This window comes from Brassica oleracea, chromosome C1 (genome assembly GCF_000695525.1).
Source record: "Brassica oleracea var. oleracea cultivar TO1000 chromosome C1, BOL, whole genome shotgun sequence".
NCBI classification, from domain to species: domain Eukaryota; kingdom Viridiplantae; phylum Streptophyta; class Magnoliopsida; order Brassicales; family Brassicaceae; genus Brassica; species Brassica oleracea.
The window spans coordinates 2,395,893-2,407,388 of NC_027748.1; the positions used below are offsets into that span (position 1 = coordinate 2,395,893).

At 38.1% G+C, this 11,496-nt stretch overlaps 2 protein-coding genes across 2 annotated transcripts; one reads left to right on the forward strand and one right to left on the reverse strand.

Annotated features, from left to right (window-relative positions):
- The first annotated feature begins 3,521 nt into the window (after positions 1-3,521).
- LOC106337880 (guanine nucleotide-binding protein subunit beta) lies at positions 3,522-6,037 on the forward strand. The gene is made up of 6 exons (XM_013777007.1): positions 3,522-3,884; positions 3,967-4,061; positions 4,585-5,009; positions 5,126-5,483; positions 5,583-5,696; positions 5,795-6,037. The coding sequence occupies exons 1-6, from the start codon at positions 3,779-3,781 to the stop codon at positions 5,828-5,830; spliced, it is 1,134 nt and encodes a 377-aa protein (XP_013632461.1). The 5' UTR covers positions 3,522-3,778; the 3' UTR covers positions 5,831-6,037.
- Positions 6,038-6,457: 420 nt separating this feature from the next.
- Positions 6,458-11,406, reverse strand: LOC106309025 (coatomer subunit gamma). Its single transcript, XM_013746115.1, has 17 exons — positions 11,177-11,406; positions 10,811-10,959; positions 10,585-10,698; positions 10,290-10,490; positions 10,114-10,215; positions 9,784-9,891; positions 9,477-9,710; positions 9,061-9,311; positions 8,752-8,923; positions 8,517-8,672; positions 8,376-8,426; positions 8,018-8,155; positions 7,739-7,936; positions 7,527-7,658; positions 7,263-7,436; positions 6,912-7,151; positions 6,458-6,825 (listed from the first exon to the last, which is right to left on the reverse strand). The coding sequence occupies exons 1-17, from the start codon at positions 11,220-11,222 to the stop codon at positions 6,631-6,633; spliced, it is 2,661 nt and encodes an 886-aa protein (XP_013601569.1). The 5' UTR covers positions 11,223-11,406; the 3' UTR covers positions 6,458-6,630.
- Between the last annotated feature and the right edge of the window lie 90 nt (positions 11,407-11,496).

An 11,496-nucleotide genomic window follows, 5' to 3' on the forward strand; every position in this document is an offset into this window, starting at 1 on the left:
GACGAACCGGTTATCGCTAGCCAACCCGTCATTATCGAAGCTCAAGCAGTGAAGCCCTCAAACTCATGGCTCAAGAAACCAATTTTCATATTGGGTTTGGCCTCGGTAACACATATTTTTATGCTCGCAGGAACACCGTTTCAGAGAAGAGAAGGCCACAAAGAGATAAGAGGATGTTTAATGCGAGGAATTTGTAACTGGGTTCGTTTCGCTTGATGGAAAACATATCAAAAGGCGCGACTGAAAACCTACGTACAAAATCACCACGCCGACTTCAGTAACTAAATTCATCGAATGGCAGAGATCATAGAATGGGAAGAACCCTAACAATCGAATCGACGGCGCAGAGAGAATTAGGACTGCTCGCCATGGGGCGGGTTCATCAAGCTAAGCCTAAAGCCCACACAAATTCAGTAGCCCATCCCATCGCCATTCACTTAATGAAGCGCACTGTTTTGGTGTTATATAATAGGTGTCGCGCTGAGGTTGAGCGAATTGAAGACGAAACTTCATGAGAGTGAAGCAACACTCTTTCATATATATATATAGATAAACTAATAGTACAAATTTATTTTAATATTTGATTCATTTTAACTAAAAGTAGCATTTACATTCATAAATTTATTAAAATAATTTTAATTATTTGTTTTACGATACATTTTAAAAACATAATTACAGTAGACTCGAGTTAGTAGAGTAAAATTATTTCCGCTCTTAGTTATATATTTTTAATGAATTAAATTATTTTTATACATTTTAAAAAAAAACTAATGATATACATGATATAAAAGAAAATAAATTATTCACTATAACTAAACATTTTTTAAGATAAATAGATAATATAAAACTTACATTGCTATTTATACACATACATGTTTGTTATAGATAAAAATAATTGATATAATTTTGAAATCAATATTACTGGCTAACTTATAAAATATAATCCTTACAACAATTTTATTATACATAGTAAAAATATTATATATTGACTATATTGATTGTAGTTTATTGTTGAATAAAATTATGTCTTTTTTTAATTAGATATTTATATATTTTAATTATACATATATACATAGTTCATTTATTTAAATTGGATATTATAATGATTTAGCATACACGTAGAAGATGTAGATGATGAAAACGTTTGTTATTGAATTTATATTTATTTAAAAATTAAATTCTTATTTGAAAATATTAGAAATATATATTTATTTGATTTATTAGTTGTTAGGATTTGTGATGAAAAGGCTGTTTCAAATTTATTTAATAAGCAGATTTAATTTTAAGTATAAAATAATTAATGAAATAATTAAATATATCATTATATTGAGGTATTAAATTTTTCAATCTTTTTTAATTGTATAACACCAAAACGGCAAAACTTACTCAATCCAATTTGCTTGACATCACCTACTAAAAATCATGTACGTAAACAATTCAATATATCTTCTAACATTTTTAAAGGTATTGATATAATTTTATAAATTATAATTGAACATTTTTGAAGAGAGGGTAACTCTATAATTCATCTTTATTTATATGATAACAAATATAAATATTGTTAATAAGTAATAACACCTATAATATGCTCTCTGTTTCTGGAACAAAAGCTAGAAAAAGTCAAGTCATATATGTACAATTCAGAAATAATTCAGGAAATTCCTTACGAAGCAGGGAACAACGTCATGATCTGCTAAAGAACAGAGCCACCATAGAGGCTCTCTCTTTTATTTCTTCCCGTCACGGGTGGAATCAGCATCCTCACAAACAGATTATTACAATCGACAAAGATGGAACCTTATAGCAGCATCGACTGTCAGTAAAAAGCTTAGAGAAGTTGGTCAAGCCTATTTTTGTGTTTTTACAAAGAAAAAAGAGATTATTTCTGTGAGCAGTAAAGAAGAAGAAAATAAATGTGTACCTTTTCATTGATCAAGAGTAAGTCAAACCCCATGAGTTCTCCACTTTTTTTTATCCACTTTTTTTGACGTTCTGCCTCCCAAAAACGCAGAACCGACGTCAAAATCGTCTTAGAAGCAAGCCCAATATTCAGATGGAAAGAAGGATCAGAGAGGTTACCATCTTTGAAAGCTCTACTCGTAAAGGAGTAGTATAAATAATACAGTGAATGTAGCAGCAACATATTCATTACAAAGTAACTTAGGGTACACCTATATTCTAAAGCCAATAATCGCTTAAAATTACTGATCTTAACATAGTTACGGATGCTAAAATAAAAAGACGATCGAATCAGCATCAAAGATATGAAATAAGTTTTAAGTCTGAAAGTAATAAGAGTGTTTGATCACCGGAATTACCTTTAAATCGAAAAGTAGCATGTCGAACCCTATAAGCCCGCCGCTTTTCTTCACATCACCGGAGGGGGGCGGGGGGGGGTCCCAAAATCTTAGTAAAAGGGACTTCGACAGTGTTGCTACAAAGTCCGGCTTTCAAGTCCGCGAGCTGAAGGGAGAAGGTTTCCATAGTTGTTTCTGGGTGGGTGAGGATTATAGTGATTGAGAGGAAGAAAGTGATGAATTTCAACAAAAGAAACTCCCATATTTATAGGTGAAGATTCATAACATGGAAGGACAGGGAAGTGTATTGAACGATACATAGTGGGAGGAATGGGTCAGTGGCGTTAATTAGAGTGTTAATGAGGTTGTTTAAATGAATTCGTTTACCGTAACAGCGCCAGATCTTCAGATATGGTGCGTTGAACATCAATCGACATTACGGTGGCTTCATTTTTACAGAGGTTGACTGAATGCAAACGTACACTGTAACGGCGACCAATCTTCAAAATAGGTGGGTTGAACAGTACTCGACACCACAATGGCGTAGCCTTTCCATAGAAAATCAGTCGGTGGAGAAAGAAATCAATTTTGAGCTTTGGTGTGAAATTTAAAGTGGGTCAATTTGAAAATAGTGTCAAACATTTGGAGTTAAACTAAAAAGCCCATAATTTATGTATCAAACTAACTTTTGGAAATAGACTTGTAACGATAAGCCCAAAACACCAAGATTTCCAACTTAACGAAGCGCTGCGTTTGAGGGGATGGGACACGTGGCATGCTCAGGTTCAACGAATTGATGAAGTGTCGCAACAATAGGGAATCAAATATTTATATATATATATATATAGATTATGGACATTCTATAATTAAAAAAATTAGATTATTGTAGTCGGTAACGACTATTTTCCACATGCCAAGACTTTCTTTCCATTTTCATATGATTCTGAATCTATTAAAATTAGGATAAATTTCACATCCCTTTATTTATTCTTTTGTTAACTGAAAATTCAAGGAATGGCATTTTTCTTCTTCTTTCAGATCTCTAATTTTCCATAATAACGAAAACACTAATTACATAAAATTTCTTAATTAGGAAAATAATATTACTAACCAAAGAAAGAATGAATCATCGGGAAAGAAGCAAACAAAAAAAAAAACACATTAAACTCAGACACGACGTCGTTTTGGAACAGTCAATCTTCAATTGACTATTAGCTACTTCTTCTCTCTTTCTATCTCTCAGGTCAGAGCCATCAACAAACAAACACCAACAACAACAAACAACGAAGCGTGTCTTGACTGCTTCATCTCTCTTCTCCTTCCTCTTCTCCTTTCCCACGTAATTCCCCTAAAATCAACTCTCTCTAAGGTTTCAATCAACCATGAACCTTCTCCCTCTCTTCTAGACCTCTCCACCCTCTCTCTCTCTCTCTAATTCCCTTTGATCGGCCGACGGAGAAAGCCAAGTCCGAAACTCTATAATGTCTGTCTCCGAGCTCAAAGAACGCCACGCCGCCGCTACAGAGACCGTCAACAACCTCCGCGATAGGCTTCGACAGAGACGCCTCCAGCTCCTCGACACCGATGGTTTGCTATTTCTCTTCTTCTTCTTCGCGATTCTTAGATCTGTTTTTTTTTTAAATTTCTTTTGGGATTGAATTTTGGGCAGTGGCTAAGTACTCGGCGGCGCAAGGTCGCTCTCCGGTGAAATTCGGAGCCACGGATCTGGTTTGTTGCCGTACTCTTCAGGGACACACCGGGAAGGTGAAGTGGTCTTATCTCTTATCTTACAAGTGAATTGAATGTTTGATTCATTTGCTTGCAAAGTTTATGTTTTTATCCTTCCAAGTATGCTTCTTTATGGAAGCTTTCTAGCTTGTGAACCGTGATGAAAGGGTTTAGGGAGTGTATCTACTTTAGGGTAATCATAAAGCTTCATTCTTTGAGGAGTTTAGTTTTGGAACCAATTCATTTTTGAAGATTCTATTAGTTAACGAATTTTACTAGACTTTCCTTATGTATGATTGAAGAATTGGAGCTGGCTATTGAGATTAAACGGTTTAGGGTTTAGGGAGTGTAAACCATTTTAGGGTTAACTAAAAGCTTCGTTCTTTGAAGATTTTAGGAGGTTACATATGCTTAACCGAATTTTACTAGAGTTTCCTTATGTATGATTGAAGAATTGGAGCTGGCTAGTGAGATTAAAGGGTTTAGGGAGTGTAAACCATTTTAGGGTTAACCAAAAGCTTCATTCTTTATGCAGTTTTAACATTTTGTAATTTTACAGGTTTATTCGTTGGATTGGACGCCGGAGAGGAACCGGATTGTCAGTGCATCTCAAGATGGGAGGTTAATAGTGTGGAATGCTCTAACGAGTCAGAAGACTCACGCTATTAAACTCCCTTGTGCATGGGTTATGACTTGTGCTTTCTCTCCCAATGGCCAGACGGTTGCGTGTGGTGGGTTAGACAGTGTGTGTTCTATCTTCAGTCTTAGCTCGACTGCGGATAAGGATGGGACTGTACCGGTTTCGAGGATGCTTAGTGGCCACAGGGGGTATGTTTCTTGCTGTCAGTATGTCCCAAATGAGGATGCTCGTCTGATCACAAGTTCAGGTGATCAAACGTGTGTCTTATGGGACGTAACTACTGGGCTCAAAACTTCTGTTTTTGGTGGCGAGTTTCAGTCTGGACATACTGCTGATGTACTAAGGTAGGGGATGTTGCTTCCATCTGCTTGCTTTATTACCATTTTAATTTGGAATCAATGTGTAGGTTTGTGATTCAAGTTAAAACTCATGCTCTTATACACCTTTATTGTACCCCCAGTGTCTCAATCAGTGGATCAAACCCAAACTGGTTCATATCTGGTTCATGCGACACCACTGCACGCTTGTGGGACACTCGCGCTGCGAGCCGAGCGGTTCGAACGTTTCATGGGCACGAGGGAGATGTTAATACTGTCAAGTTCTTTCCGGATGGGAATAGATTTGGGACTGGATCAGAAGATGGAACATGCAGGTTGTATGACATTAGGACCGGTCATCAACTCCAGGTGTATCAGCCACATGGTGATGGTGAGAACGTACCTGTGACCTCCATTGCGTTCTCTGCCTCGGGGAGACTTCTTTTCGCTGGATACGCGAACAACAACGCCTGCTACGTTTGGGATACGCTTTTGGGAGAGGTAAGCTAATTATTAATAAGTACTGAGTGGTGATAGTTGTTTTTCTTAGCTCATTGTGATGTGTAATAGTTTGAATGTGGGGGGGTAATTTGCATGCAGATTGTATTGGATTTGGGGGAACTGCAGGATTCGCACAAGAATCGGATAAGCTGTTTGGGGGTGTCAGCAGACGGAAGTGCCTTGTGTACAGGAAGCTGGGATTCAAATCTAAAGGTTAGTGACTGTAAACCAAAAGTACTAACATGAATTGTGATTAAGATGATAGACTTTTGAGGATTTTGTGTGTGTTTTTTGCCCCATAAATTACACAGATATGGGCGTTTGGAGGGCACAGGAGAGTGATATGAAGAAGAGAAAAGAAACATAGGAGTCGTGTCTGAGCTGTATCTCCAGTTCTTGTGGTTTTGGTTAATATAATCTGTACTCTTTGTTTGTAATCTGTGTGAAAAAATGGGGATGGGGAAGGTGTGTGTTACTTTTGAATAGTGGAATAGAGGATCAAAACTTCCCTTGTTGACTAGTGTGCTTTTGATTTATTTATTCTTCATTTGCCTTTCCAAACCATATAACGCATTACTGAACTTGTTATTTGCCTCCTTCAGTGTGAATACTCTAATCAATTCGTGCTTAAATCCTCAAGAGTAAAGATATGCTTAAGCTGATGTCCTATCAAGCATATGAAATAAAGACAAGTGAGAAATGGAAGACTCAGACTAGTCTCCATGGACCACAATAACCTCCAAGAAACCTCCTTGAGAACACTAGTAAGATGACCTTTGTGGCATAAGAAAGAGGTTCCACGATCAAGGAACAAATTATCAAACAACGTGTATGAACTCATATCCTCACGTGTTTACAAAGGTAAACACATGCTTGAAATGATGCAACCGGGTAGTTTAATCGATTTTACGTTTTTATAATGAAACATTTACTAAGCAGTTCAACTATTTCGTTTAACCATCAAAATCAAACACAAAAGTAACAAAAGCATCATATGGGAAAAACTCCAGTATTTGACAATATAGTAATGTAGAAAAAAGAAGGTACTAATATACTATTCAAAACAAAATAGATGAAGAAAAATCTTGTTTATTTCTGGTCTGGCACTTATAATAACAAACACTTTGGTGGTGGTAGATACGTAGTTTTAGCCGTTGGCAACAATCTCGTGAATGGCCTCAGCGACAGAGGCGTCCTCTGCTCTAACCGCCAGTTTCATTGCAATCTCCTTTGAACTGTCCATCCCAAACTGTGCCCTCACTAACACTTTCACGTTCCCTATGTACACACCTGACAGTAAACAAGTGTGTGACCTTGCATTGCTCGGAACTGTCTCCGTCCCCTGCAATTTTGTTTCTCAAAGTCTCAGTTTCAAGTTATCATCAAACCGGGAACCACAAACCATCGTGTATACTGAAGCTGACTAACCTCACAAGGCTGCATGCCAAGAAGATCGATGACAGCCTTTATAGCTTCTCCCAAACTCTCTCTCTGGCCAAGCCCATATTCGTCTACGTGCTCATCTTCTTCATTCATGCTTTCCCATGCATTCCTGAAATTTGAGACGCTCACCTTTACCATGTAATCTGCAGCTACAACCTCAAGATCCTCCAGTTGGTATTCATCTTCTACCCCATCATCCTCTGCTTCACCTGTGCTTGCGTCAACCTGTTACAAACACATTTACAATGCATTGCTTTCCTTTGTACCTCTGAGCAACCTTCAGTGTGTATATAGTAAATAAATAATAATTAGATGTATATGAAAAGTAACATGTACCTCCTTAACAACAAAAGTTAATGTGTTAGAAAACTTTCCAACTGCAGGGACACCAGCTGGCTTCTCGAATGCAACAAAGGCTTGACCAGGCGAATCATAAGGAAGTGAGTTCAGGGCCTTTGAAGTTAATTCACTGAACTCCTCTGCTTCTGAAGCATCTACAATGACATTGACCTACAAAAACCCACGCCAGAATAATGAAACGAGGAAGGAAGACAATAAGATACGCTTTACACCAATGTTTCTAGATCGATGGTTTAGTACCCTCTCCAACAACTGCTCTGGTATTGTGTTAGTGCAGTTGTACTGAAACACAACATGATTGTCAAAGATATGCTTGACAACATTGACGGCGTATTCTGTTTCTGCTTCAGTTAGCTCCACAGGGGAAGAAGACTGAAAAAGGAAGTACAAGTTAAAGCAGCGGAGATAAGCCAATAACATTAGATTAAAACAGAAGAATATTCAGCCCTAACCTTAAAAAGTTTTCCAAACGAAGCAAACTCTGGAATAGATGAGAGAAGTCTTTCATAGCCATCAAAGCCAGAAGCAGGTGCAGCTGGTGGCGCACCAAGACCAGTGGGCTTCTTACCCTGGGCTTTCTTCTCCGCAAGGGGCTGGGATTTTACTTCCCTAGGCACAGAGTTGATATCAAAAGCTTCTTCAGAGGGATCCTGCAGATCAAAAATTAATATAAGTAACTAAATGTTCTAGGAACATACAAAAAGAAGAACACCGAGAAATATAAAACTCACATAATTCTTCAAACTAGTTTCCATGTTGACCAGAGGAACCTCCAGGGAACCAAATAGAAACTCCGTGCTATCTTTATCAGTGTCAACAGTACCATCGCCGCCGAGGACGCTCAAAAACAGTGTTGCTCTATCACGGACCTTAAAATAAAAAGAGGTCGTAACTCATGGTCAACGAAGGAATCGCCAAAAAAACTTGCATGTATCTCCTCAGATAATGTTTACAAAGGCAAACACATGTATGCATGTACAAAGATGCAACCGACTCAAGGGTACACAAACAGCATACAGAAACAGAAATGCACAGATATATTACTGAACCAACGACTAGAAAGTAGCTTTTCTAGACTAGAGAACGCACCTCATCATCACTGTCATAGATGCAGCGCTTCAACAGAATGGTAATACGGGGCTGCCAAGAATCCAATGATTAGCCTCTTTATCATCAGTCAAGGAAGATAAAAAGAAGAGAAAAAGACGCTAATAAGATAACTATACACACCTTCAAGGATTCAACCATAAATCCAAACTTTGCAAGTGTTGAAACAGCAGCAGCCCGGACAGTGGCATTTTCCAGATGCACACGATTATAAATATATCGTATATACTTGCTTGGATCGGAGGTGTTAGGCCCCTCGATTCCCAGAAAATGAAGGATCTGTGCGACAAAAGACATTTAAATACCATGTACGAATTTTTCAATAGCAACCAGATGGATTATGGAGAAAATAATTTACCTGCGTTGAAAGATAAGTGAATTCACAATCTTCAATGAACTCACAAAGATGAAGCAATCCACTTTCCTTCGCATCAGGGATATCTCTGATAATGGTCACAATAGAATCTACTATTGCTCTTTTATACTCAAATCCACCTTCTTCCCTAAGAATGTTGCTCAAGAAGGTCATCCTACAAATGAAAAGGTGAAACAGATTAATCATCAGCCACGAAGCTATAAAAACACCGTATCATTTGTAAGTCACTTCGAACGAATAGCAATGCTAGAGACCAAAAGTACAAATACAAGAGCCTAAAACTTCACTTACAAGGATCTGTACTTCAGTGGAAACTTCACACACAACGATCTTATTGCTTCCACGACCACGATTTTGAACTCGTCAGCGATATCTGACATAAAATTAGTTATCTGCTTCATCAAGCGTTCTACACTTGATTCGTTCCCTGTTTTCAGAAGAGTAGTGATTGCGAGTGTAGCAATGCTTCTGTTCTGATCAGAAATTAAACTCTCCATATCAATGTTGCAGTTGGTGACAGCCATTGGATGAGTCATTGCAACCTGTGGTTCAAGCTTGCGTTTAGCGTACGATGAAACATATTTTCATCCTTGATGGTAAAGGAAATGATGAAGCTATACAGAAGACTATAAAATCCTTTGGGTGTTCATAAATATACAAAGAAAGACCTTTTAATGAAATTTTTGATATAAGAAAGCATTGCAAACCTTGTTCAGAGTTCGGACAGCAGCAAATCTCAGCACTGGTCTGGGTGAACTCAAAAAGAGTTGAAGAACAGTGATTGCTGGAGTCAACTCTCGGCTTGTCACACCATCAAGCTCAGTGATCGCCCTGGCAGCTTCAAGGATGACCATTTCTGCCTTATGGCGCAGGCAGCTCTCCAGAAATTCATAGAACGGACGTTCTCCAGACTGGCCGTGGTTGGACATATCACGAATAACCTGAACAATATAAAATAGAGATAAATCACACAGATACGGTTCCCAATATAGAAATCAAACGGCATAGACTAACCTGACTGGTGTAACGTATCAAAAGGCACTGAGCCAAGGGAGAGCGGACAGATCCCCTGGTCAAGCTACCAACCAGCTTGCTAACAGCCAAGCGATCATTTTGGCGTATCTGTATATGATGATAGATTGTTAGCAGCTATAAGATAATTTCTCACTACCTTCATAACTAAAGAAGGATGGCATATCGTGTTGGGAGCCTGTTTAAATCAATGAAAACTTATTGTTTATGTTTCTAGCCAATACTCATATTAATACCTATCTATTTTCAAGGTTCTTCTTCTCAGTAAACATAAACCAATTAACTTAGGTAACACCAATGCAACAGATTTACCTGATGGAGCAAAGCTAGGGCATGAAACTGAACAAGAGCTGATCTGGATTGAATACCCTCCTGAACTTCATTGCTCCATCTTTTAACAATTTCTGGGTTTGTCTGAAACAACATTACCAGAATATAAGCCTAGCAGCTAAGAAACAACCTAAATGTTTTGGTGTGTAAAAAGATACCTTTAGCAAGTGAAGCCCACTGACTAAAGCTGCACTTGAAACAACAGGATTCTTATCCACAATGGCTTGTTTCAAGTACCGCTCAATCTGAGTGAGAAGGGTTCCGTCTATAATCCGGCAGAGGACACGGATAGCATTTGCCCGATACATATCAATCTTACTGTTCATGTCCTTCATGAGAGAGCTTGTCACAATAATAACCTATGGGAGAAAGACCAAACAACAATTTATCAGAAAAATATACCTTCATAACGCACCATAATTATCCATATGAAAATTGAGGAAGATGTCAAACCTCATCCGATGAAGGAGATAACTCCTTGATGATCAAGTAAACCATTCTCCTCAACCCTGTGTCTTTGGACTGAAAAAGCTTAGTAACTGAAAAGAAAACTTCCGTTGCTTCAACCTGCATATGAAACAAAATAAACTTCACATGTGCTATGATATTAAACAAACTAAAGAATGCTCTATAAGCATGAAGGTGAATCTGCAAAACAAAACAAAAATTGAAAGCTGACCTTGGTGAATGATTCCCCTTGGTTAAGCAAATAAAGAAGCTTGGTGATGACCTGGGAGCATCTTCTGGGATCAACCTGAGCGTCATTGAAGACTCTAGCTTCTTGAAGAACAGCTCCCTTCTCGATTCCCATGAATGGTGAATACTCCACTGATCCCCAAATCAAAACAAAAATTAGCAAATAAGCAAACAATTCACAACGGATCAAAATGTGGTAGCAAAACCAGACTGATCAGTACTAATCAACAACGTGAAATCGCAGATCTACACAAACCAAATCAGCTAATATCTAGAATCCGCACAGATCTAGAAGATATATCGAACATAGAATCCTAAATTCATGAGAACAAAAATACGGAGGACGTACACTCATCGTCGTGATCGTCGTCTTTCTTCACGTAGGGTTGCGCCATTTCTGATCTACCTTTCGAAATGACTCCGTCACTCAGATCTCGCTTTTGAAGAGTCGGGAGTCCAGAAACTGGTGAGATCGAAAGAGAAGCGGTAGAGGAGCTCCGATCTGCTGCGGTAGGCCTCAGATTTATACGCTGAGCTCTTAAAAATACTATGATCTTGCGAGAGACTGCCACGTCATATTTGTGAGATCTTGCGAGAGTTTATAGGAAGGGAATGATGATGCTATTAATCAATTAATTCTTTTCTTGCCAACTGATTAAGTGTTTTTTT

Excerpts from the sequence above, each read along its gene's own strand:
- LOC106337880 (XM_013777007.1), top strand. The coding sequence starts at position 3,779 with ATGTCTGTCTCCGAGCTCAAAGAACGCCACGCCGCCGCTACAGAGACC. Across the intron at positions 4,062-4,584 it reads TTCAGGGACACACCGGGAAG|GTTTATTCGTTGGATTGGAC; the intron begins GTGAAGTGGTCT and ends GTAATTTTACAG. Across the intron at positions 5,484-5,582 it reads GGGATACGCTTTTGGGAGAG|ATTGTATTGGATTTGGGGGA; the intron begins GTAAGCTAATTA and ends ATTTGCATGCAG.
- LOC106309025 (XM_013746115.1), bottom strand. The coding sequence starts at position 11,222 with ATGGCGCAACCCTACGTGAAGAAAGACGACGATCACGACGATGAGT. Across the intron at positions 10,960-11,176 it reads CGACGATCACGACGATGAGT|TGGAGTATTCACCATTCATG; the intron begins GTACGTCCTCCG and ends TTTGGGGATCAG. Across the intron at positions 7,437-7,526 it reads CAGAGCAGTTGTTGGAGAGG|GTCAATGTCATTGTAGATGC; the intron begins GTACTAAACCAT and ends GGGTTTTTGTAG.